This window comes from Cebus imitator, unplaced genomic scaffold (genome assembly GCF_001604975.1).
Source record: "Cebus imitator isolate Cc_AM_T3 unplaced genomic scaffold, Cebus_imitator-1.0 Scaffold75, whole genome shotgun sequence".
Classification (NCBI taxonomy): Eukaryota; Metazoa; Chordata; class Mammalia; order Primates; family Cebidae; genus Cebus; species Cebus imitator.
In genome coordinates, this window is record NW_016107390.1 from 4,177,387 (window position 1) to 4,205,016 (window position 27,630).

General features: G+C 36.0%; 1 protein-coding gene across 3 annotated transcripts in view; it reads left to right on the forward strand.

The window, feature by feature from the left end:
- The window catches only part of AKT3 (AKT serine/threonine kinase 3), a 333,950-nt gene that overhangs the window by 289,831 nt on the left and 16,489 nt on the right, over positions 1-27,630 (forward strand). For all 3 annotated transcript variants that reach the window (XM_017531949.2, XM_037739836.1, XM_017531947.2), the window contains one exon: positions 701-788. In XM_017531949.2, coding sequence (XP_017387438.1) covers positions 701-788 — 88 coding nt within the window. The remainder of the gene's footprint in view (positions 1-700; positions 789-27,630) is intronic.

The window sequence follows — 27,630 nt, forward strand, 5'->3', positions numbered from 1 at the left end:
TATGAAGAAATACCTGAGACTGAATAATTTATAAAGAAAAAGGGGTTTATTGGACTCATAGTTCCACATGACTGGGAGGCCTCAATCATTGCGGAAGGTGAAGGAGGAACAAGGGCACGTCTTACATGGTGGCAGGCAAGAGACAGCATGTGCAGGGGTACTGCCCTTTCTAAAACCATCAGATCTCGTGAGACTTACTCACTTTAATGAGAACAGCATAGAAAAAACTTGCCCTCATGATTCAGTTACCTCCCACCTGGTCACTCCCATAACACGTGGGGATTATGGGAGCTACAGTTCAAGATGAGATTTGGATGGAGGCACAGCCAAACCAAATCCCTGTGTTGTTTAACCCTTGCAGTGACCCATCAGCAAATACTGTTCCCCATTCTACAGAATAGAAAACTGAGGATAAGCCTCTTTTCTGTTGTCACACATCTCATAAATGCTGGAGATGGTTGCTTCTTTCAGATCTGTCTCCAAAGCCTCTGCTCTTTTTCAAATACCATACTGTTCTAAAGCTAGTTCTTATAAGCATATTAGGAAAAGTAGATCCTATAGCAAAAGGTTTTACTTTTATAGCTATTTATCCCAAGAACTATTTTTTACACAGAAAATAACACTTTCACAGTACCATTTTTGTTGTTTTGGGCTTACGTAAATGTTTTACACTCATTTAATTTTATTTCTGTTCTCATAGCCTTGGTGGAGGACCAGATGATGCGAAAGAAATTATGAGACACAGTTTCTTTTCTGGAGTAAACTGGCAAGATGTATATGATAAAAAGGTAAGATATCTTTGTGGCATAGTATGTAAATATTTTGGCTGCACTGCTAAAATGAATTTATAGCAAAAATATTTTAAGTGAATAAAAGTTAATGATGTAATGATACTTTCTATTTTACTGACATTTTAGTGATTGATTATTGAACTTCTGTGCACAAAAGTTTTCATATAATTTTGACTCCCCAGATACCTCTTGAAATTTTATTCAATGTGATCACAGAATTTATTTTTCCCTTTTTTTCATAATAATTTGTTAGTTTGCCTCTCATTATTTGTTTAAAAAAGATACCCGGTGTTATTTTTTTCTTTAAGAAAACTAGTTTAAAAATTATAATTTTTAAATTTGCCCGTGTCTTTAATTTTAAAGAGAACACTGCAGGTTTATTTATAAAAATTCTTGTTTTAAAAAGAATTTAAAGGAATTTGTTTTTAATATTTAATGAAGTAGTAAAGACAATGTCTTATTTGGGACTTCTCTGTCATTAGAAACAGAACTTTATTGCCCACAAAATGAATACTGCTAGACCAGGCACAGTGGCTCATGCCTGTAATCCCAGCATTTTGGGAGGCTGAGGCAGGAGGATTACTTAAGGCCGGGAGTTTGAGACCGGCATGGGCAACACAGTGAGAATCCATCTCTACAAAAAATAAAAAAAGTCAGCTGGATGTGGTGGTGTACTCCTGTAGCTCTGCCTACCTGGGAGGCTGGTAAGTCAGGCAAGAAAATCACTTGAGCACAGGAGGTTGAGGCTGCAGTGAGCTGTGATTACATCACTGTACTCCAGCCTGGGTGGCAGAGTGAGACCCAATCTCTTTAAAAAAAAAAAAAAAACGAATTATATATGTTTAGTTTTATCGTGATCTGCTTCAAACTTGTTTATATTTGTTTATTTTTGAAGATGAGGTCTCTTCTGGCCAGGCTGGAGTGCAGTGGTACAATGACAGTTTGCTGCAGCCTCTGCCTCCCCAGGCTCAGGTGATCCTCTCACCTTAACCTCCCGAGTAGCTTGGACTGCAGGCATGAGCCACCATACCTGACTAATGTTTTGGTACTTTTTGTAGAGATAAGATTTTGCCACGTTGCCCAGGATGGTATTGTATTCCTAGGCTCAAAGAGTCCTCCCTCCTTGGCCTCCCAAAGTGCTCAGATTAGATGCGTGAACCACTGTGCCCACCCTTCTTGTTTTTAATACTGCAATTTTTGCTTAAGTTCAGGAACAGGAAATTATGCCTGTCCCTCCCTCCCTTTTTTTTCTTTACTACCTCAGATATTGTTAGTACAGATGTTGATTCTGATACTTTGATTTTCAAATGCTTGTATAAAATTTTTACTATGAAATGTTTTTCATTCAGTAATTTACTCAGAATTTTTGTGTAATTATTTTTAGTTAGTCCATCCATTTCAGTTTATTCCAACATGTCATATTTTTACCTGAAACATCTATTAGTCAAAAACATTTATTTGGGGTCTGTTATATGCCAACTGTTCTTCTCTGTTAACCCTTAAGGTAAAGATAGAATTGTATGAATTACATGAGTTAGTAAGAAGTAACACAAGTACTTCGTGTCTGTATCATGTCATTGGTAGCCAGGAGTGTGGTGATTTTCTGTTTCTTGTAACTAGGAATTTAAAATAGGTACGTCATATTAGACACCTTTACTCGATTCAACTCACATGCATTGAGTTTCTACTATGTATAAAGTACCGTGTTATGTACTGAATCCTTTACAACCTTTATGAGAAGTATGTGAGCATTCTTAAGTGTCCTAAATGTTTCCTGACTTCTTATAGACAATTTTACACCACTTTGCATCACTGAGGATGATCCTTATGAGTTGCATGCATATGTAGGAATGGCTCAAATGAGCTATGTACTGTTTTCGTCAGGTCAGTAAACTACAAAAGAACCTGGAAGAGACAAGGGTTTGCTGTGTCTCCCAGAAATCATGCGTAGTTTTATTTTTAGTAGCTAATAATAAGCTACAACGAAATATCCCTTGTAGACTTACCCTATCCTGGGAGGACTTACTCCAAAAAAAAAGGAAAAAGAGCTATTTCTTTAAGAGACAATGGTTAAGGTACCAGTGTGGCACAGTAAATTTAAAGAAGGGCCAAAATATGGACCTTCTTCAGTCCTGTGAGAACAGTAAGATTTGCTAGTAAGTTTCCTTTTCTCAGTGTTCAGCTGTTCATGTTAAATAAGGGTTTGGCCCCACCTAGACGAAGCTCTGAGAGCCCAACCCGTATACCAGTAAGGAAGCAGGGCTTATCCTATCTTGGCTCCATTGGGCTAGACATGCCCAGTGTAAGAGTGATAGGAAGAGAGCCTGGCAGCTACCATGTAGAAATAGAATTAGGTGAGTGAGCAGCTCTGGCAGGGAGGAGGAGCTGCCAGAACAACTTCAGATGACGTATGTAGAGAAATTCGTTCAAGTTGTTACAATTATTTTTAAAAAATGGGTGCCATTTAATTTGAGCAAAAGTTTTAAATATCTTGAATAAAGAAGCACAACCAAAAAATGACTGTTTCTGTAAACAATAGATTGGTCGTGAATTGATGCCATCTACAGGCTTACTCATGGTGTCCCGTGTGACCGCCAAGGCTCTGGTGTTCTCTGCTGCCACATGCATACTTGAAGGGGCATCTTCATTGTAGCAGCACTTTTACATTTGAGTTTCTTTCTAAAAGGAAAATGTGATTGAGCCTATTTGGGTTTGTGTTGTATAACAGGAGAACTTGAAATTAATTTTGAGAGCCAGCCTGATGTAAGCTGTTTTAATGAATTTAGTTAAAATTTCAGTGCTTTGGACAGTGTAATTTACTATATAATTTATAAAATAAAACATTTTTATGGAGTCCTTACACCTTTAAAATGTGTAATTTCTTGTAAAAGTCAATTCATTCCTAAGATCAGGTATTTTTGTTACATTTTTATTAATAAGTTTTGGGAAATATTTTATTTTTGTTTATTATCACATAGTTCTTGGCTCTTTTTCTGCTTGTTGCTGCACATCAAGAGGTGATGGCACTTTTAGATATTCTGGTGTCTGTTGAGATCTGAATCTCTTTATAGGCAAAGTAAAAAGTGAACTAATCTTAATTACAAGTAGCACGATGTACCACTCTAAAGCGCACAGTATCAAAATATGAAAGAACAAGGTTGGTTCCTAATCGTGGATTTGCTTCTTGCTTTCTTTGTGGAAATGGACAGGTTACTTACTCATTCAAAAGATAAAATCCTTTAAGTACCTTCAAGCGTAAAGATTCTCTAGCAGGGTGTTTTATAGCCTGAATTTATCTAGATTAATGTCTATATAGATTTCGATATAAATTTTACACTCAGTTTGTCAGTCTGCTAAGATTTTGTGTGAGATTGTGTTGAATCTCTAGATAAATCTAGGGAGAACTGACATCTGAACAGTGAGTCTTCAGATCCATGAGTGCAGTGTATTTCTCTGTTTATTTAGATAGCCTTTAATTTCTCTCAGTAATGTTTTGTAAATTTCCATGTTTTAAGTCTTACACAAATTTTGTTAGGTTTATCCTTAAATGTTTTATGTCTTCCAATGGAAATGATATTTAAAATTTCATTTTCACTTTGTTTTGCTGCCAATATATAGTAATACAGTTGTTTTTTTCATATTGGCCTTTTATCCTGGAGGCTTGCAAGAATTAGCTGTAGTAATCTTTTTTTGTAGATTACTTACAGTTCTCTGCACAGACAATTGTATGTTCTGTAAATAACATTTTACTTCATTTCTAATCTGTATGCATTTTATTTCTTTTCTCTTTTGCCTTGTTATATTGGCTAAGACCTTCATTATAATGTCGAGTAGTGGTAAGAGTGAACATCCTGACTTTGTCCCTAGTCTTAGGGAGAAAAGCATCTTTTACCATTAAATATGATGTTAATGAGCACATGTAGCAGCCAGATCTGGGTTTCTAAATATTATTCTCCAATAAAAAGAACCAAGGCTCCTTGAGGAAGTGAATGATTTCAACACTAGTATGGGTAAAAAAAAAAAAAAAAAAAAAAAAAAAAAAAAAAAAGGTTGAGCCTGGAGAATTTTGTGGTGTCAGAGTGTAAGGAAGGAGCCTTAAAAAAAAAAAGACATGTAAAGCAACCAAACCTGAAGAGTCCTGTGGCAAAAGCTAAAACAATTTCAGTAATAAAAATAGTGTTAGTTTATGATCCAAAGAATAAAATACATAATCACGAGACTATTAAATAAGTGAGTGTCTAAATAAATAAAGTGTTGAGAGGGCCATGTTTTTTCTTACAGATGAATTCTAATTAATGAATGTAGTAGAGGTGAGGAAAGTAGAAAATCACCATTAGAACTCCAGAGCAAAAATTGCTCATGCACGATTCACCTCAGAATGCAAAAATTAGTGAGCAAAAGTTTAGGAAAGACGATATTTCCATAGTTTCAAGGTATCTCCCCTTGAACATTTATCATTTACAAAGGTAAAATGACTGACTTTACAGGGGAGAGATCTGGCAAAAACGGTCTTAACCAAGTGATCATGGTTAACATCACTAGTAAGTAAGATGTTGACGTCATGGAACCCATGATAAGATGCTCTGAGAAGGGCACATCACTTTTGAAGTGCTGTCCTCCAAGATGCATAACCTCAATAAAATCATGAGGAAATCTGAAGAACTGACATGGAGGGACATTCCTTAAAATACCTGGCCAGATAACTTCAAAAGTGTCAACCTCATGATAGACAAAGAATGATGGAACTCTTGTAGACTGGGGAGACTAAGGTGGCATGAGGACTAACTGCAGTGTGAAATCCTGGGTTGGGTCCTGGACTAGGCAGGAGCATTAGTAGAAAAACTGGTGAAATCTAAATAAACTTGGTAGTTTACTTAATAGTATTATACTGATGTTAGTTTCTTTGTTTTGATATTCATACTATGGCTATATAAGATACTAGCGTAGACGAAGGTGGGTAAAGGGTATATGGTAACTGTGTGCACTATATTTTTGTAAGTTCTGTAAGCCTAAAGTTATTTGAATATAATATAAGAATGTGATGTTAATGTAGGTGTTTTATACCTCCTTTATCAGGTTGAGGAAGTTCTAGTCCTAGGTTACTGAGTTTCTTACATCATGAATCGGTATTGAATTTTATTAAAGCTTTTTCTGCACTTACTGCAGTGATCATATGGCTTTTCTCTTTTATGTTTTATTAAAATGGTAAATTAACATTGATTTTCCAAAGTTGAGTGAAGCTTGCATTACTATTGAAAAACCCATCTGTTCCTGATGTGTTATTATATATTGCTAGCATTGGTACATTGTATTTCTAAGGGTATTTGCATCCTGAAATCCTGAGTGATATTACTATGTCATCTTGTTTTCCTAAAATGTCTTTGTATAATTTTCACTTCAGGATCATGCTTGCTTTTTTTTTTTTTTTTTTGAGACAGAGTCTTGCTTCGTTGCCAGGCTGGAGTGCAGTGACTCCATCGGCTCACTGCAACCTCTGCCTCCCGGGTTTAAGCAGTTCTGCCTCAGCCTCCCGAGTAGCTGGGACTACAGGCATGCGCCACCATGCCCAGCTAATTTTTGTATTTTTAGTAGAGACAGGGTTTCACCATGTTGGCCAGGATTGTATCAATCTCTTGACCTCATGATCCACCCACCTCGGCCTTCAAAAATGCTGGGATTACAGGCCTGCCCAGCCCATGCTTGCTTTTTAAAAACAAAAGGGGAAGTACTCCTCCTTTCTCTTTAATTTTATAGAATTGTTTGTGTGGAATTTGTATTATTTATTAATTAAATATTTGGTAGGATTTACCAGTGAGGCTCTCCCTAGACCTGGAGTTTTATCTTTGTTGGGTGGTTTTTAACTGTGAATTCAATTTATGGGGCTGTTGTGGTTCTCTGTCGTTTCTCGAAGGACTTTTGCTCTTTGTGTCTTTCAAGAAATTTGTCATCTAAGTTAAGTTTTTCTCTAAAGACTGTTAGTCATGCTTTGCAAATTTTGATGTGCTGTGTTTTTATTTCAAAAGAGTTTTAATTCCCCTTGTGATTCCTTCTTAAGGGTTATTTCTAAGTATGTTGATTAATTTCCAAATATACGGATTTTTCAGATGTTTCTCTGTTACCGATTCCTAGCTTAATTCTTTTGTGGTTGGAGAACATAGTTTATATGATTTTAATCGTTTTACACTTTAAAAGATTTGTTTTATGGCTGAGAAAATGGCTTATGTTGGTGTATGTTCTATATACACTTGAAAGAATCTATACATTGACCCTTGAACAATGCAGGAGTTAGGGAACTTTTGACTCCCCAGAAACTTAACTATTAATAGCCTACTGTTGACCAGAAGCTGTAATGAACAGTTGATTAACACACATTTTGTATGTGTATTATATACTGTATTTTTATAATATAGTAAGCTACAAGGAAAGGGGAAATGTTATTAAGAAAATCATAAGGAAGATAAAATGTATCTACTATTAATGAAGTGGAAGTAGATTATTGTAAAGGTCTTCACCCACATTGTCTTTGCATTGAGTAGGCGGAGGAAGAAGAGGGTTGGACTTGGCTGTCTCAAGAGGTGGCAGAGGCAGAAGAAAATTTGGGTGTAAATGGGCCCACACAATTCAAACTCATGTTGTTCAAGGGTCAACTGTATTTTGCTTTTACTGCATAAATTGTTCTACCAATGTTCATTAGGTCCAGACAGTTAGTAGTATTGTTCATGTCTTCTGTGTTCTTACTGATTTTCTGCCTACTTTTTCTGTTGGTTTCTGGAAAAGGGTTGTTGTTATCTTCAATTATAATCATGGACTTTATCTTTTAGGTTTTGCTTCATGTATTTTGAAGCCCCATTGTTGCATACATACTTAGATTTAGTATTGTCTTCTTAGTGAATTTACCTCATCTTTTTTTTTCCTTTTTCTTTCTTTCTCTCTCTCTCTCTCTTTTTTTTTTTTTTTTTTTTTTTTTTTTTNACCTAGCCAATTTTTGTTTTTTTTTAAGAGATGGGTCTTGCTATTTTGCCATGGCTGGATTTGAAGCTCTGGGCTCAAGCAATCCTCTTGCCTCAGCCTTTCCAGTAGCTGAGATTGCAGACACATATCACTGTGCTCATCTTTACCTCCTTATCATTAGGAAATGTTCTGTATCCATAACAGCAGTCCCTATTTTGAGATCTACTTTGTCTGATATTAATATAAGTACTCCAGCTTTCTTTTAACATATCTTTCCCTATCATTATACCTTTAACCTATGCCAATTATATTAAAGTGGATATTCTTTTAGACAGCATGTAGTTGAGTCTTGTTTTTTTTTTTTTTCTTACTCATTAGATAATATGACTTAATGCAATGTGTAGCCTGCTTTCATTTAATGTACTTAATGACATAGTTGGGTTTAAATATACCACCTTGCTGTTTGTTCTTTAATTTTTTTTCTTTGTTCCTTTTCCTCTCTGTCTGCCTTCTTTAGGATTTGTTGCATATTTTATGGCTCCATTTTATTGCTGCTATTGTCTTAGTTGTATATTTTATTGTTTGGAGGTTGTTTCTAGAGTTTGTGGTATACATGTTTAACTTAGTCTACCTTCAGTTATAACCAGTTCACTACAACAACCTATTTCTATTTCCTCCTTTATTCTTTAGGCTATTATTTCTTAAAATTTACTTTCATATATGATAAACATAATACATGGTAATCATAATGAAATTTTGCTTTAGGTAATTATATTTTAAAGTGATTGAAAATGCTACACATTTACCGTTAACACTTTCCATTCCTTTATATAGACCCATGCTCTACCTGCCATTATTTTTTTCTTCATTCTTTATTATAAGGCTCCTTTAACTCCACTTCCACCTCCCTAGGTTTGGAAAAATTCATGGAAAAATATATTTTAAGGAATACAGGATTGGAAATGAAGGAAATGTAACATTTCAGAATGGGAAAACAATGTGAGAAAAAAATTAAGTAGTAACAAGAGAAATGCATGAAGATATGCTGAGTGGAGGAACTGGGAATCTGTGGTGGGTTGAAACTGGATGTAAACAACAGGTGTCCTGTGAATATAGTGCGGATTCTGGAAGGTTCACCTCATATGTTTCCGTGATCCACTTACCAGAATTGTAGATGCTGAAGTAAGGAAATGACATGCAGTAATTGGATTTTTTCAAGTTTTATCGGAATAGATTCTTAGGGAGAAGCGTCTGGAAAAGAGAATCTCATTAAGATACTACTGTAGTAATACAGTGTTAAGTGACAGAACCCTTACTAAAGCAACGTAGGCAACGAAGGAAAAGGAAGGAAGTGTGAATTCCAAAGATATAAAGAAATGAGGACTCATAGTTTAACAGTACTGGGGAAAATACTGGGAGAAAGTTTAAGGAGGAGGATTATAGCCGGTTTTCGTAATTAATTTCAGATAGAATTGTCTAGTGGCTAGAAATATAGCACTAACTTTTGGGAGTAAAAGTGGAAATAAATATGAATGTTTCGAAAATTCAGAGTTTACTTAGAGCTGTGGAAATGCTTAAGGAGGAGAGGGCTAATGGATAGGAGAGAGGGAAGAGAAAATTTGAAAGGAAAGTCAGGAGGGAGGGAAGCAGTGAGAACATGGAATGTTGGGATTGAGTTTTGGAATATATTCATGGTCAGTAATGGAGGTTGGTTTGACGACACATTTTTGCAAGGTGTATCAAGATCGTTTGTGAAGTGTCATGCCAAAATTGAAGTGGAACTTTGCTGACTGAGTTTTGACTTTCTACTTTCTGATTGAGATACTCAGCCTGAAGGGCTTGGTGATTGACGGCAGTTACAGAGAGGTTAATGATTGTAAGCTACAGCTTTTAGCAGTGAAGCAAGGCCAGAGGAGTAGAACAGACACACCAACGGAAGAGAGATGAAAGGCTAAAAATAGGTTTCTGTTTGATATCTTTCTTATCACAATTAAATAATGGCCCACTTTTAAACTTTGGGTCAAAGAAAGATGTGTTCTAAATATCTGCTAGACATTCTGATGGCTAAACATTATAATTAGTGTCTTCTTTTGGTCATGAGGCATTGTACTTAGGATATAAAAACACAAACAGCTGTCAAAACCAGTTCTGGCATAAAATATATACAGTTAAAGCTTTAAAAGCCTTCAAATTGGGTTAAGAAATATAACTACGTGTTGCTTACAGAAATCTCACCTAGAATAAAATTACACAGAAAACTGGAAAAAATAATAATGAAGAGAAACTTAATAATCAAACGACACAAAAAGTAAACAGAAGTGACAATAATTTGGGGCCAAGTAGATTTCAGATATTAAATGTGATAAGTAGATCATTTGTAGCATAAATGACAATAGTGTAGTCATCAGTGAAACATAATTTTTTGCACCAAATAACAGCATCTACGTACATAAAACACTATTAAAAATGCAAGAGTTAACTCAAGATGGGTTAGAGACGTAAATGTAAGACCTGAAACCATAAAAAGGTATAGAAGAAAACCTATGAAAAATTCTTCTGGAGATTGTCCTAGGCAAATAATTTGTGACTAAGACCCCCAAAAGCAAATGCAGTAAAAACAAAAATAAATAAATGGGACTTAATTAAACTCAGAAGCTTCTGCATAGCAAAAGAAATCATCAACAAAGTAAATAGACAATCTGCAGAGTGGGAGGAAATATTGCAAACTGTACCCCTGAAAAAGGACTAATACCCAGAATCTTATTATAAGGAATGCAGATCTGCAAGAAAAAAGTCAAATAATTCCATTAAAAAGTGGGCAAACAACATGAGTACATTTCTTGAAAGAAGATATATACAAATGGCCAACAAACATAGGAAAAAATGTTCAACATCACAAATCATCAGGAAACTACAAAATAAAACCACGGTGAGATACCACCTTACCCCAATGAGAATGGTCATTTTTAAAAAGCCAAAAAACAACAGATGTTAATGTAGATATGGTAAAAAGAGAATGCTTACATGCTGTTGGGGAAATGCAAATTATTACATTACAACCTCTATGGAAAACAGTGTGGAGATTTCTCAAAGAACTAAAGGTGGATGTACCATTCGATCTACAAATTCCACTGGTAGGTATCTACCCAAAGGAAAGGAAGTCATTCTATAAAAAAGGATACATATACTCATGTTTCTTGCAGCGCAATTCACAGTTGCAAAGGTAGGAAATCAGCCTAGGTGCTCATCAACCAGTGAGTGGATAAAATCAATGGGACGGACACACACACACACACACACACCCCTTGTAATATCACTAGCCATAAAAAAAGAACAAAATAATATCTTTTGCAGCACTTACATGGAACTGAAAGCCATTATCCTAAGTGAGGTAACTCAGTAACAGAAAATCAAATACTGCATGTTCGCAGAAGTGGGAGCTAAGCTATGGGTATGCAGAGGCCTACAGAGTATAGTAGAGTGGACACTGTAGACTCAGGATGAGGGGAGGATGGAAGAGGGAGGTGAGGGATGAAAAATCACGTGTTGGGTACACTAAAAGCCCAGAGCTGACCACTATACAGTTCAACCATGTAAGCAAAAACCGTTTGTACCCCTAGAGCTATTGAAATTTTAAAAATATATTTAAAAAATTTTAATCTACAGAAGCTGATAGAAGTATACCTATTTAACATGTCTAGAGGTTTAACAGTTCATTGATCTTTATAAATATCTGGCTTTTGCTTTTGTCGATTTTTCTTCATTGATCTCAGCTCTAATTTTTATTATATCTTTTCTTCTCCTTACTTTGGACTTAATTTTCTAGTTTTCTAAGTTGAAAACTTAGATTATTTGTTTTAGATCTTTTCTACCTTGTGCATTCAGTGCTATAAATTTTCCTCTAAACATTACTTTCACTGTATCTCACAGATTTTTATGTTTTATTTTCATTTAGTTACAAATAGTTTTAAGTTTTATTGAATTATAATATGTGTGTTACTTAGAAATGTGTTGTGTAGTCTGCAGGTATTTTGGAGCTTTCCAGCTGTCTTTCTGTTACTGATTTCCAGTTTAATTTCATTGTAGTCTGAGAGCATACTGTAAGGGTTATTACTGAGTTTAGAATGAGGAAACTGAGACCAGCATGAGAAAATTAAATGCCAATTTATTCAACTCCCGGGTGAGGTTCCATGGTCCCGGGGAAAGGGGCCAGGGAAGTCGTGCCAACTTCCTGGGGCGTGGGGTTTTTATGGCTAGGAGGAACAAGCAACAGCTGGGTGCTCTGATTGACTCCAGGGGAGTGGGATTGAGACGGGGCCGGCCGCTATTGGTTGGCGGGTTGTTGGGCGAGTTTTCCAGTGGGAGAGCTGGCCAGGAGCCTTGCATCAGCTCATTTGGCAGAGCTAGGTGCTGGGTGCAGAGGTGGGTGTGTCCAACCTCCCGGCAAGGCAACCAGCCTTACACATATAATAGCACCGTATGATTTCACAGATAGTACAAGTACCATATAACTGTAATCCCCAATCCTCCTTCCTGTTCCTTATAACACTACTGTCATAAATTTCACTTACCTATAAGCTGTAATCATCAAATACATTATTGCTATTATTATTTTGAGCAAACTGCGATGTCAGATTAAGAATATTAAGAACGGAATTTTATGTTACTTTTGTATATTTCCTTTCTAATATTCTTCCTTTCTTCACATAGATACAAATTTCTGGCCTACATTATTTTCCTTTTGAGACAGAGTCTTACTCTGTTGCCCAGACTGAAGTGTTCAGCTCACTGCAGCCTCACGCTCCTGGGCTAAAGCAACCCTCTCACCTCAGCCTCCCCCGTAGCTGGGACTAAAGGCATGTGCCACCACGCATAGCTAATATTCTGTTTTTTTGTAGAGACAAGGTCTCACTCACTATGTTGCCCAAGCTTGTCTTGAACTCCTGGGCGTGAGGGATCCTCCCACCTTGGCCTTCCAAAGTGCTGATACTTTAGACATGAGCCACCATACCTGGCCTATATTCCTTCTTTTTGATAAACTTTTTTTTTTGACATTTCCCTCTGGGCAGTTATCTGGCAACAGATTGCCTCAGTTTTTATTTTTATTTTTCTGAGAAATTCTTTGTTTTTCCTTGACTTTTGAAGGATGATTTTGTTGGATACAGAATTCTAAGGTTGGTGGGTTTTTCTTTCAATTCTTTTTTACATATTTCACTCCACTTTTCTTGTTTGCATGATTTCCAATAACTTTGTTCCTTTTTAGGTAAGGTTGTTTGTTGTTTTCTGGCTTTCAAGATTTTATTTTTGTCTCTGATTTTTCTACAGTTCAAATGTGATATGTCTGGGTGTAGATTTTAGGTATTTATGTTGTTATGTTTGCTTTTCTCTGAGCTTCCTGGATATTTGTGTTTTGGTGCCTGTCATTAATTTTGAAAAATCATCCTGAGTCATTACTGCTTGAAATATTTTTTCTATTCATTCATCCCTTGTCATTTTGGTATTTTCATTACAAATGTATTATGCCTTTTATAACCGTCCTACAGTTTCTGAATGTTCTGCCTTTTCATTCTTTTTTTTCTGTTTGCATTTCATTTTTAGAAATTTCTATTGATAATTTTTCAGGCTCACTGATTGTTTCTTTGGCCATATTGTCTATTAATAAGTCCTTCAAAGGTGTTCTTAATTTCTGTTGTGATATTTTTTATTTCTAGCATTCCCTTTTTATTTATTCTTGGAATTCCTATCACTCTGCGTACATTACCCATTTGTTCTTATATGTAGTCTACTTTTTCCATTAAAAGGCTTAGTATATTGATCATAGATGCTGTAAATTCCTAGTCTGATAATCCCATATCTGTATCTGGTTCTGATGCTTGTGTTTTGAACTTTTTTTTTTTTGGTCTATTAGTATGCTATGTAATTTTTGGGTACTGGGTAAAAGACACTGAGGTAAATAGCCCTCCAGTGGAGTGTTTTATATGTCTCTGGATAGTTTAGCCAGCTCTACTAACTTACTAATTCTAGTACTCATTTTTTTTTTCCAAATTTCAGGATATATTCTGCATAGATAATTATCTATTTCCACTCGATATGAGTTTTATTTTATTTTGTGTAAACTTATTACACTGATCAGGATTATCAGAACCATGCTGTTTCAAAATGGTGAGATTAAATATTGCAATCTCCCATTGAGTATTCTATTAACTGTAGGTTTTTTATACATGCTATCTCTCAGGTTAACAGAATTTTCTAATATTTCCCATTTTTTTGAGCACTTGAAGAATGGATTCTGGATTTATGTTTATGTTTTGCTTCTATTTTAATTTGTTAATGTAGTGTATCACATTGATTTTTGAGTATTATGTTAATCTTGCATATCTAGAAGAAAACAGTCACAGAATATTATCTTTTTTGTATATAGCTAAATTTGATTTGCTAATATTTTGAGGATTTTGCATCTATATTCATTAGAGATGTTGGGTTATACTTTTCTTATACTGTCTGATTTTAGAATCACAATAATGTGATATGTAAAATGAATGGTGTTCCCTTCTCTTCTGTTTTATGGAAGAGTTTGAGTAGAATTGATATATTTCTTCTTTAAATGTTTGACAGAATTCTCCTGTGAAGCCGCCCGGGTCAAAACTAAAGAAAGTCAGTTTCTTTAATGGATATAGGGTAATTCTAGTTATCTGGACTTTTTAATATATATATAAGATTTGGCAATCTGTGTATAGTTCTAGGAATTTGAAAATTTTATGTCATTGTTGAATTTATTGATTTTATTATTTTCAAAGAACTGGACTTTATTTTCATTTATTTTTGTTTTTGTTTTATGTTTCCTTTTTTCTATATTTTCTGCTTTTTATTTCTTTTTTTTAGTTTATTGCATACTAGATTTGAATTCTTTATTTTATGACAGAGGCATATGGTGCTATATGTTTACCTCACAGCACGGCTTTTGTCTGTGTCCTGTAAATTTTGATATATTTTATTTTGACTTAATTTTATTTCACAATGTTGAGAATTTTTTGGCAGTTGCTTGCTTAACCCTATGAATTATTGCGGTGTTTTGTTTGTTGTACAGTATTTGGAGATGTTTCAGCTATCTTTCTGTTTCTGAGCTCTGGTTTATATCTGTTATTGTTAGACAATGTATTTTGTGTAACTTCAGATCTTTTAAATTTATTGATTTATTTATGACTCAGAGTATGGTTTCTATTGATAGATTACATGCACTTGAAAAGAATGGGTACTTTGCTTTTGTGTAGAATATTCTATAAATATCAGTGATAGAATTGGTTGGTTAATAGTGTTAGATCTTCTGCCTCCTTACTGATAGCTTAGTGACTTGCTCTTAACAGTTATTAAAAGAGAAGTGAAACCTTCAGTTATAATTGTGGCTTTGACTCTTTCTCTTTATTGTTCTATAAGTTTTGACATTTTTTAGTTGCATATTTAGATGCACCCAAATTTCAGTATTATTATATCTTTTTATAAATTTACCTCTTCATCATTTAGGTTAACTAATTTATTGGTGTAAAGATTACAACAGAAATAAATGAAATAAAAAATTGAAAAGCAATAGAGAATAATGACCAAAACCAAAAGTTGGTTCTTTGAAAAATCAACAAAACTGACAAAACTTTAGATTGATTTACTTAAGGGAGAAAAATGAAATACTAAATCAGAAATGAAAAGGGGATATTACTACTGACTTTACAGAAATAGAAAGGATTATAAAAGAATACTACGAAGAACTGTATGCCATCAAACTGAGTAACCTAGGTAAAATGGACATATTCCTAGAAATACACAAATCACCAAAATGACTTCAGAATAAATTGAAAATCCAGATAAACCCATAACTCTTAAATAAATCAAATCACTAATCACAAACCTCCCAGGAAAGAAAAGCCCAGGGCCAGATGGCTTTACTGGAGAAGTCTACCCGACACTTAAAGAAAAATTAATGCCAGTCCTTCTCAAATTCCTTTAGAAATTTGAAGAGGAGTGAACCCTCCCTCACTTGCTCTATTAGAGGAGCATTACCCTGATGTCAAAACCAAAGGCACTGTAAAAAAACTACAGACCAGTGTCCCTAATGAATACAGATGCAAAATGTCTTAACCAAATACTAGCAGACCATTCAGCAATATAATTAAAGGATACACCTTAACCAGGTAGATTTATTTCAGGATCGCAAGGATGTTTCAATGTATAAAAATTGATCAGTGTAATGTCCCACATTAATAGAATGAAGGAGAAAACCTGCATGATCATTTCAACTGATGCAGGGAGAGCATTTGACAAAATTCAACATTCATTTATGGTAAAAACACTAAAAAAACTAGAAGTAGAAGGAAACTGCCACAACATGATAAAGGTCGTATATAAAAACTCTTGGAAAGGCTTTCCTTTAAGGGATCATTTCTATAGTTTGGAACACCCTCAGCTCACATTATATTCTATGGTGAAAGACTGAAAGTTTTTCTCTTGAGATAAGGAAGAAAACAAAGATATCCGCTTTCAACACTGCTGTTTAACCTGATACTGGAAGCTGTAGCCAGAGGAGTTAAACAAGAGAAACAAAAAGCAATCAAATTTCATTTGTTTGTTTGTTTGTTTGTTTCTAAGATGGGGTTTCACCATGTTGACGAAGCTGGTCTTGAACTCCTGACCTCAGGCGATCCACCCACATCGGCCTCCCAAAGTGCTAGGATTACAGGCCTGAGCCATTGCATCTGGCCAGCAATCAAATTTCAAAGGAAGAAATAAAACTGTTTCTGTTAATAGATGACATTATCCTATATGTAGAAAACCCTAATAAACACACACACACCCCACACTTGAGCTCTCTTAAAACTAATAAAATCAGTAAAGTTGCAGTATGCAAAAGCAACCTAGAAAATACATTGTATTTCTGTATACTAGCTATCAACAGTGTAAAAAGGAACTTAAGAAGAGCAATTTCATTTAAAATAGCATCAAAAAATGTTTTAGAAATAAATTTAACCAAGGAGGCACAAGACTTACGTGCTGCTGACTATGAAACATTGTTGAAAGAAATTAAGATATAAATGAATGGAAAGACATCCCATGTTTATAGATTGGATATTTAATATTAAGATGAGAGTGCTAAAATGATAATACAGACACAGTGCAGTTTTTTCTTATTCTTGTGGTAGAATACTATTCAAGAATAAAAAAATGAATAAATTTATAAGTATGAATATTGATAAATCTCAAAAAATAAACACACGGAAAAATTACTGAGGCCTTTTACAGAATGATAGCATACTACGAAAACTGGAAATGTACCATGAAAAGCCTTGTATTTATGACCATTTATATATATGGGAGAAAAGTATAAAAACTTGCATGTAAATGATGTGAAGTAACTTCAGGACAACATTTGCTTGAATTATAGGTGATTGCCATTCTCACAGGTTAAAATGGTGGAATACTGCCAGGTGCAGTGACTCATTCCTTTAATCCCAGCATTTTGGGAGGTCAAGGTAGGAGGATTCCTTTAGCCCAGGAGTTTAAGACCAATGGCAAAACCCCACCTTTACCAGAAATGCAAAAAATTAGCCAGCTATAGTGGTGCACGACTGTAGTCCCAGCTCCTCAGGAGGCTGAGGTGGGAGGATCAGTTGAACCCAGGAGCTGAAGGCTGAAATGTGCTGTGATCACGCCACTGCTCTCCAGCTTGGGTGACAGAGCAAGGCCCTGTCTCAATCAATGAATCAATGGTTGAACGTTAATGAGTGGGGAAGAAATAGGTATTTAGCAGTAACCATTTTATATTTGAAAAAAACGGACGTTTGAAAGTACATATGGTACAATGTTAACATCTGTTAGACTTGGTTGTCTTATTTTCTATTCTTGATGCTTAAAATGGTTCTTTTTTTATTTTTAATTCAAGTGAAAGTTAAAAGAAATAGGACATTCAGCTTAGGCTACTCAAGAAAAATTGAAAGGTCGTAATGTCCCCTTTGTCATTTCTGATTGTGTTTATTCAGATCTTCTCTCATTTTCAATTATTCTAGCTAGCAGTCTATCTGTTTTGTTAATGCTTTCAAAAAACCAACTCCTCGATTTGTTCATCTTTTGTACTGGTTTTGCATCTCAGTTTCCTTCAGTTCTGCTCTGATTTTGATTATTTGTTGTCTTCTGCTAGCTTTGGGGTTGCTTTGCTCTTGTTTATCTGGTTCTTCTAGTTGTAATGTTAGATGATTGTTAATTTGAGATTTTTCTAACTTTTTATGTGAGCGTTTAGTGCTATAAACTTCCTTCTTAATACTACCTTAGCTATATCCCGGAGATTCTAGTATGTTGTATCATCGTTCTCATTCGTTTAAAAGAATTTCTTGGTTTCTACCTTAATTTCATTATTTACCTAAAAGTAATTCAGGAACACATTCTTTAATCTCCATGTAATTCTGCGGTTTTGAGAGAGTTTCTTAGTATTGCTTTCTGTTTTTCTTGCACTGTGTTCTGAGAGTGTGGTTGATATGACTTCAGGTTTCTAAAAATTTGCTGAAGTCAAACCATTAACGTTTGCAGATAGTATGGTTCTGTCTATACCCAAACAACCTGATTCTCTCTGCCCAAAAGCTCTATAATTCAATAAACATCTTAACAAAAATTGACAAATTAACATAAGCTATATCTAAGGATACAAAATCGATGTACAAGAATCAGGATTCCCATGCACCAACAATATCTAAGCTGAGAGCCAAACGAAGAATGCGATTCTATTTACAAAAGCCACAAAAAGAATAAAATATATAGGAATACAGCTAACCTGGAAGTGAAAGATCTTTACAATGAGAACTGCAAAACACTGCTTAAAGAAATCAGACAACACAAACAAATGGAAAAACACTCCATGCTCATGGATAGGAAGAATCAATATTGTTGAAATGGCCATACTGCCCAAAGCAATTTATGGATTCAGTGCTATTCCTATTCAAACTACCAATGACAGCCTTCACAAAATTAGACAAAGCTATTTTAAAATCCATGTGGGCCCAAAAAAGAACCCAAACAGCTAAGGCAATCCTAAGCAAAAAGAACAAAGCCAGAGATACTACATTACCCAACTTCAAACTATACTACAAGGCTATAGTAACCAAAACAGCATGGTAATGGTACAAAAACAAACACATAGACCAATGGGACAGAATAAACAGCCCAGAAATGTCACACAGTTACAACCATCTGATGATTGAAAAAGTCAACAAGAAGCAATAGGGGAAGGACTCCCTCTTCAGTAAATGATGCTGTGATGACTGGTTAGCCATGTGCAGAAGGTGAAAACTGGACATCTTCCTTACACCATATACCAAAACAACTCAGGAGAAATGTAAAACCTAAAACTATAAAAAAAACCCTATAAAATAACCTGGGAAATACCATTCTGGACATAGGCCTTGGCAAAGTCTTCATGACAAAGACTCCAAAGGCAATTGCAACAAAAACAAAACTGACAAGTGAAACCTATTTAAAGAGCTTCTGCACAGCAAAAAGGACTAAACGGACCTAAACAGAGGAGTAAACAGACCTCTGCAGAATGGGAGAAAATATTTGCAAACTGTGCATCTGACAAAGGTCTAATATTCAGAATCTATAAGAAATTTAAACAAATTTACAGTCAAAAAAACAACTCCATTAAAAAGTGGGCAAGACACATGAACAGACACTTTCTAAAAGAATACATACATGTGGCCAACAGGCATGTGAAAAACTGCCTAACATCACTAATCATTAGAAAAATGTAAGTTAAAACCACTATGAGATACCATTGCACACTGGTCAGAATGGCCCTTATTACAAAGTCAAAAAATAACAGGTGCTGGCAAGATTGTGGACAAATGGAAACACTTATACACTGGTGGTGCAGATGTAACTTAGCTAAGCCACTGTGGAAAGCAGTTTGACAATATGTCAAAGAACTCAAAATCGAATTACATTTGACTCAGCAGTCCCCTATTGGGAATGTAAATTATTCTGCCATAAAGACACATGCACACACATGTTCATTACAGCATTGTTCATAATAGCAAAGACATGGAATCAACCTAAATGCCCATCAGTTACAGAATGGATAAAGAATGTTGTACATATATGCCATGGAGTACTATGCAGTCATCAAAAAGAACAAGATCATGTGCTTCGAAGCAAAATGAATGGAGCTGGAGGCCATAAGCCTAAGCAAACACAAGGAACAGAAAATGAAATCCCACATGTCCTCACTTGTAAGTGGGAGCTAAACATTGAGTATATATCAACACAAAGGGGAACAGCAGACATCAGGGCCTACTTTTGAGGGTGGCGGGCAGGAGGAAGGTGAAGATCAAAAAGCTCCCTGCCAGCGACTGTGCTTATTATCTGAGTGATGGAATGACATGTACACCAAACCCCCCATGACATGCAGTTTTCCTGTATAACAGACCAACATGTGTGCTACTCAACCTAAAATAAAATTTAAAAAATAGAGAAAATTGAGGAGTAAAGAAAGAAGGAACAGTAGCTAAAGGGAACACATAGAATGGGTGATATTTATTTTATATGCTCAGGGGAATGATCCAAAAGAGTGTAAAAATGGAACTACATAGAAAAAAGTAATATTAAGATAAAAACATGTAGATAGTAAGATGTAAGGTTAATACAGAAAAAAATGTAAGATCTCTGAAACATAGCCCATAGAAAGGAGGTGGGAAAACCTTGTAGTGACATCGATTGGAAAGAAGCAAGGTGCCCACCAAAGCAAATGTGTTTATAGGCATGTAGGCAGAAAGTTATGGTAGTTTCTGACTGAAGGCCCCAATTACTGTTTTTGTTTTTGTTTTGTTTTTTAAGAGATGAGGTCTTGCCGTAATGCCCAGGCTGGAGTGCAGCGGCACAATCACAGCTCACTGCAGCCTGGAATTCCTGGACTTAAGGGATCCTCCCAAATAGCTGGGACTACAGGTCTAGGTCCCACTGTCTTTATGGCAGAAGTTCTGCCTTCTTATTCAGAGTGAGAAGAATGTTATATGGTTGATATTAGAAGTTTTAAGAGAGTGACTGTCACATGTAGGGATAGGCTCAGAGGGAGCTGGAGAGAAACCCAACCTAGGGACCTATAAAGAGGTCCCAGATTGCTGGAGGGCACAGCTGAGGTTGGAAATTCCAAAGCCCAGCTTTATGCCGACTGCTAAAGCTTTGTTTCTTGAAGGAAAAAAAGTATAATGATTTAAAAACATAATTATGTAAGTATTATATAAAGCACAACTTAGAAAAGATTTAAGAGGCATTCCAGGAAGACTGATTTATAATTTTTGGCTTATTTTGAGATGGATTTTAATACTTAACGGTATTGCTCCTTATCTTTCAAAGATTTCCTTCAGAAAAGAAGAAAAAAACTTGCCTCTAGAGAGTAATTTAGGTAGTTTATAGTTTATTTTGGTCACTTGGTTGATATTCATTTCAATGAGATGGTAACTGATTAAATAAATAACATTTTTATTTATCATGCACAAGGCACAGAAAGAGGCCTCAGTGAAATAATACCTCCTCTGAAAGGGCCTAAGGGAATCTTCCAGACCTTACTATATTCATTTTAAGTGTTTCAGTTTATTCATTAAACATCTGTGTTTCTATTTGAAGATTAATCTTCATCTCCATCCCAGATTCTAAGTTAGGACTCTTAGTATTTATTATTTTTCTACATATTTCCCATTTCCAATGTTCTTTTTTAAATAAATTTTTTTATTGCAATAATTCACCCTTTAAAGTATACACTTCCATGGTTTTTAGGGTCTTGACAGACTTGTGCAGCCATCTCTGCAGTCTAATTTCAGAACACTTTCATTTCTTCATTTTTTTTTTCTTAGAAGATCCATGTTTTCTTCTGGTATAATTCCCCTTCAGTCTAAATAATTTTTTTATACCATTTTTTGTAGTGCAGCTGGCAAAAAATTTGTTTTCTTTTATGGGATGATGTCTTTATTTTGCCTTCATTCTTAAAGGATATTTTTACTGAATATAAAATTGTGGGTTGATAGTTTAGTGAGTACATATTTAAATATGTCTTCCTTGTAAGTTATGTGGTATATTTCACTGGCTGTTTTCAAGATATTTTTGTTTGTATGATGGCTTTGTAATTTGTCAGTTGACTAGACTAAGACACATTTCCCAGGATTCCCTTTGCTATTTAAGATTCTCACAGGAGATTTGGAGGATAGACGTGGAGGAGCAGCCATTTTGTGGCTCATTCATGTTTGTTTGCTAGACCGTTTCATTGGCACGTGGCAGTGGTCAGGCACGCATCTGCTCCATCTCCCCCTCCATCCTGTGAACATTCGAGCCTCTTGCTGGGCTGGAATGTGTGTTTAGCTCCATGGTGAAGGTCCCTGGCTTTTGCAGGATATCCACACCAGCAAGGTCAGATGGTACGAATTAACATGGGTGTCAGTGTGTCCTCCTGGTCTCCAGCTTGTGCTTCTAGATTCCATTTCATCTTTCCTCTCCCAGCTTTACTTGCATCTTCCCATCTCAACTTAACTGCCCTGTGGACATCAAGCCCCAGCAGTAAACTTGAACATAACAGCCTTACAGAGCTCCCAAAATCAGGAAAATTCAATTCCCTGTAATCTCTTTACACACAGAGAGAGTAGTCCTGCTTCTCTGTTGGAACCGTGATAGGCTCTGGTTTTCAGCTTTTTGACTATAATGTGTTTAGGTGAGGTTTTCTTTGTATTTATTCTGCTTGGAATTGCCTGAGCTTTTTGAATCTCTTGCATATCCTTCGTTAACTTTGGAAAACTTTTAGCCACTATTTCTTGAAATATATTTTCTGTCTTATTGTCTATCTCTTCTTTCTTATTTCTCTTTCTTCTTCTTACCTTTGGAAATTGTCCTACAGGTATGAAGTTCTGCTTGTTTTTTAACATTTTTTTCCTGTGCTATTCAAATTGGATAATAATCTCTGCTGTATATCAAGTTTACTGACTCTTATATAATCTCCAATGTGCTCTATGCCCATAGAGACAATTTCTGATTTCAGATATTTTAATTTTTTTAGATTTTTCCATTTGGTCCTTTCCTAATAGTTTCTGTGTGTCTGCTGAGATTTTCAACCTTTTAATTCATTATGAACATATTTTACTTTACATCATGGAGGGTAATTATAAAGCTGCTTTAACATCTTTGCTGATTTCAACATCAGAGCATCGGTTTCCTTTGGTGTCTTTTCCGGTGTATGGGTTCTGTTTCCTTTTTTTTGTTTGTTTAATCCTGAGTCATTTTGGAATGCCTCTTGGGCATTGTGACTGGTAGGTTGTTATGCCTCTGAATTTGGTTAGGTTGCAACAACAAATACTGAATTTTTTATTTTCCTAGGCCAGTCACAGATGAACTCAAACTGCAAATGCTTTTTTCCAGTGGGTTAAGGTTTCCAGTTGGTTTATTTAGACTTCACTAGGGGGCCTGGAGCCTACCCTGTGCATGTATGTGGTTCAGGAGTCAGCAGAGATTTGGACAGACCTTATATTGAGATTTTAGGGCTGCTTCTCTTTGGCTGCATGTTTTCTGAGATTACACCTCCCTCACTTTAAAGCTGCTGTACATTTTCTATCTCTGTCCTCTGATTCTTCATGGCAGTAGGACTGTGGGTTGCTAATTTAAGATTTTTACCCTGCTGGGCATAGTGGCCCAAGCCATAATCTCAGCACTTTGAAAGCTGATGCAGGCAGATCACGAGGTCAGGAGATTGAGACCATCCTGGCCAACATGGTGAAACCCCATCTCTACTAAAAATCCAAAAAATTAGCTGGGTGTGGTGCCATGCACTTGTAGTCCCAGCTGCTCAGGAGACTGAGGCAGGAGAATTGTTTGAACTCAGGAGGTAGAGGTTGCAGTGAGCTGAGATCGCGCCACTGCACTCCAGCCTGGCGACAGAGCAAGACTCCATCTCAAAAGGCAAAAAGCCATAAAAATGAGAAATTCATTTAGCGCCATTCCTTATTCCTAGTGCCCACCCCCTCTTCAGTATTTACCTGTTTTCACTTGCTTCCCAGAACCTTTAGATTGTTTTCGTGTATTTTTTTCTGAGGTTATAGTTATGTGCAGGAGGGTTAATCCAGTCGGAGCTGCTTGGCCATGATTGGAAGTGAAACTGAGTATTTGTTCTTAATTATGCATTATTGCATGCCAGATGTACACCTTTTCTTCATGTGGCACAGCAGTGTTTTGTATTCATGCAAGGAAGTATCTCACAGATTCACATTTGTGCAGCATTCTAAAGAGCTTGTATGAGAGAGCTTATTTAAACAGTGTGAATTACCAGTGAATGTTATGGTTAATTCAGTTCAGCCACAACAGAATTCAGGGCTGTTCCCCTTCTTTTTTGTTGCAATTCTCAGTAACAACTCTAGAGAATGTGTAATTTCATTACCTTTTGACAGTGCCTTGTAGAAGTCACTAGGGAGCTTGGAATCTGCCCTTTGCATGCATGGTTCAGGACTCATCCAGAGACTGACGCCCAGTGAGTAGGCATCAGTGGCCAAAAGACCAAAGAACCTCCTGTGAATATTTTCTGGTGTTTACTCACCAAATATTTAGTACTTATCTTTAAGTCACGCACCATACAACGATGCTTCAGTCAACAACAAACCGCAGACGCCACAGTGGTTCCATAGATTATAATGAAATATTGTTACTGTACTTTTTCTACATTTAGATACACAAATACTTACAATTATGTTACAGTTGTCTACCCTATTCACTACTGTAACATGTACAGGGCTATAGCCTAAAGGAAGTGGCCATCTCATATAGTCTAGGTATGTTGTAGGTTACACCATCTAGGTCTGTATAACTACCCTCCATGATGTTTGCACAATGACAGAATCACCTAACATGCATTTCTCAGAAGAGATCCCTGTCATTAAACGACACATGACTGTAGTATGCACTAAGTGTTGTAGGTATTGTGAGTATTGTATTACATAAGTAAGTATTGCGCTTTACAAAGCTACCCTTGCAGAGATAGCTAAGATAAAGTCCCTGTCTTCAAGTTGCTCACAGGTTAGTAGAAGAGACAGATAAATTAGCATGCCATTTACATTTTCATGTGTTGAGTGTTGTGTTTCAGAGGTGGCAGAAGTATTTTAAAGGTTGCCTAACCCATATTTTAAGAATACATAGAGGCTGCACTTACGATTGGATTAAAATTAATTGGGTGGTGGTTGCTACTGTGATGCTTTAGGATGACTTTAATATGAAAATTTAGGGCCTCAGTGTTTTTCATCCTAAAATGAGGGAATGGGACTGGATCTATAAGATTATTTTCAATGTGAATATATTATCATTCAGTTTAAAGACGCATTGAAGAGATGCTCAAAAAGATCCTCCTTTTTTCTTTTTAGGGAATAGAGTATTTCAGATAATTTAAAGTCTTGTTTGAGAGTTTACCAGATTAACAGGAAGTACTCTGTGTGATTTCTTTGCCTGTTTAGAAACCTCATCTGCCCCCTTGCTGCTATTTGACCCCTTTTTGGAGCTAGAGCTTCAAAACATAGCTTGTATCTTCTGTGTCCTTCATAAAATTCCCATTGGTTTCCTGCATTCAGTTAATTAGTACAGTGCCTGGGCATAGTGTAGCTCCCGATAAATATAGGCTCTTTTTCCCAGTAGCTTCCTTGCCTATCATAGAAACTGCTGTCTGCCCCTGTGCCTCAAATTGAACTTCTGCCTCTTGCTCCTTAGCTTTTAAAGCCCCTACCTTTCCTTCTCACCACAAGTGCATAGCCCATCCCAAATGCTCCCTAACTGGGTCCTCTCCAGCATTCATCTGGTATGGTATTAAGAGAGTGGCTATGGCTGCTAGTGCTAGAACTTGGATAGAGAGACAGAGGTTCTTGATCATATCATCTTTACAGAAACATAATATTAATTTCTCTATAAAAGTAATAGATACGGTTGGAAGCTTTAATATTATATTTTTAATATGTTTTAGGTTTAATAGATCTTAATGTTACTGACTAGTAACCTACCTACATTATATAGCCTCTGTGTGTGTGTGTGTGTGTGTGTGTGTGTGTGTGTGTGTGTGTGTGTATCTATTGAAACAGGTCCCAAGTTTTTTTTTCCAGTTTGTACGTAGGCTGCATTTTTCTTTTCTTTCTTTCTTTTTTTCGAGACAGGGTCTCACTCTGTCACCCACAGGAGTGCAGTACAGTGGCACAATCACAGCTCACTGCAACCTCGACCTTCCACCTCAGCCTCCCAAGTAGCTGGGATCACAGGCATATGCTGCCATACCTGGGTAATTTTTAAATTTTTTTGTAGAGACAGAGTCTCTCTGTGTTACTCAGGCTAGTCTTGAACTCCTGGCTCAAGTGATCCGCCCACCTTGGCCTCCCAAATTGTTGGAATTATAGATATGAGCCACTGTGCCCAGCCTTATATGTAGGCTTTTATAACAAAATTAGCTTGTAGGTTGGAAATTGCCTTTGTGTCATTTCTCCCCAGTTTACATACTTATTCAACTTTTGTTCATGTTGTTGAATATTTCTAATGAGAAATAGTGATAATGGCTGCCACACTGTTGATGTTAGACAGTGCCTATAAAATCAGCTGAAGAAGGGAAAAAGAAGATTATCTCACTAGGTTCTTACTGAAGTTCTGGTAGTTACAATAAATGCAACTTGTCCATAAACACTACAAGATGCAGTCTTTTTGTTACCTTCTCCTGCCTTTTAAAAAGGCTCCCAGTATTTCACTGATGAAAGCCCTTTTGTTGTAATGTATAAGTGAATCCTCTCCAAGTATAACTCAAATCTTCAAATAATGTATCGTACCTATGGATGTTTGTGAGTAGCCTTGCCCGTGCATAGACCTACAATCGGTAGGATGAGTGGTCATGAAGTTCTTTTTGAATGAGAAAATTTATCACAGAAAATACGAGTTCAAATTTAAGGGGATTACTTTTAAAGTAGTGCAAACCATCCATATCATGTATTAAGAAACCCTTCAAAATTCCAGCAATGAAAGCAGATGTATTAATTAAACATTTAATGTCTTTTATAGCTAAAGTACTCATTTTGACCCATGTAATATTATGATATAATAGTGGTATATTAATTTGTTATATACCTTGGGCTCCTTGGTACATTTTATGTAGGCACAAGATTAACAGTATGAACTTGTTATTATTGTGTAGTTTTGTAAAAATGAAATGTAATTAGTTTCTAGTTTTATGTCAAGAAGTCATCATTGGTATGGCACAGCTTAACATACAATATAACTAATGTATGCCATCTTTCCATTAGTTTTGTTAGAAATAAATCCTCTTTTTATATTCCTGCTTTTCCAGTACATGCACACCTATGTATACACAAAGTGTGAAGCCAGTAATTAATAGAGATTAAATAAATCAGAATCTCCACCTATGATTGACTACTTTCTCATATTGTTTCAGAACAGTGAAAATCACAGCAAGATTACTGTCTCTGGGAAATCTAAGCATGCAATAGTGTTGGCAGTTTTTTACTGTAAACATCTATGTTCCCTGGATTTGGGACCCTATATGCCAACACAAAATGGTGAAAGTAACCACAGTTGTTAAGGCAATTAAGATACCATAATCGCTGTCTACATCAGCTGTCCCAGAAAGTTTCAAGCTCTCCACTCTATTACTTAAGCACCTGGAAGGAACAATAGAAGAAAGAATATAGGTATCTGATAGCAGCACGTGACCTGTTGCTAAGAAAGGTCTGGAGAGTCTTACCTTCAGAGACCTTGGTGTTCATGCCTACACTCATGCAGTCATTCCAGCCATACTAGAAATATCAAATGTTACTTACTCTAACAACCTTCAGAAAATTCTTCGTTCGTT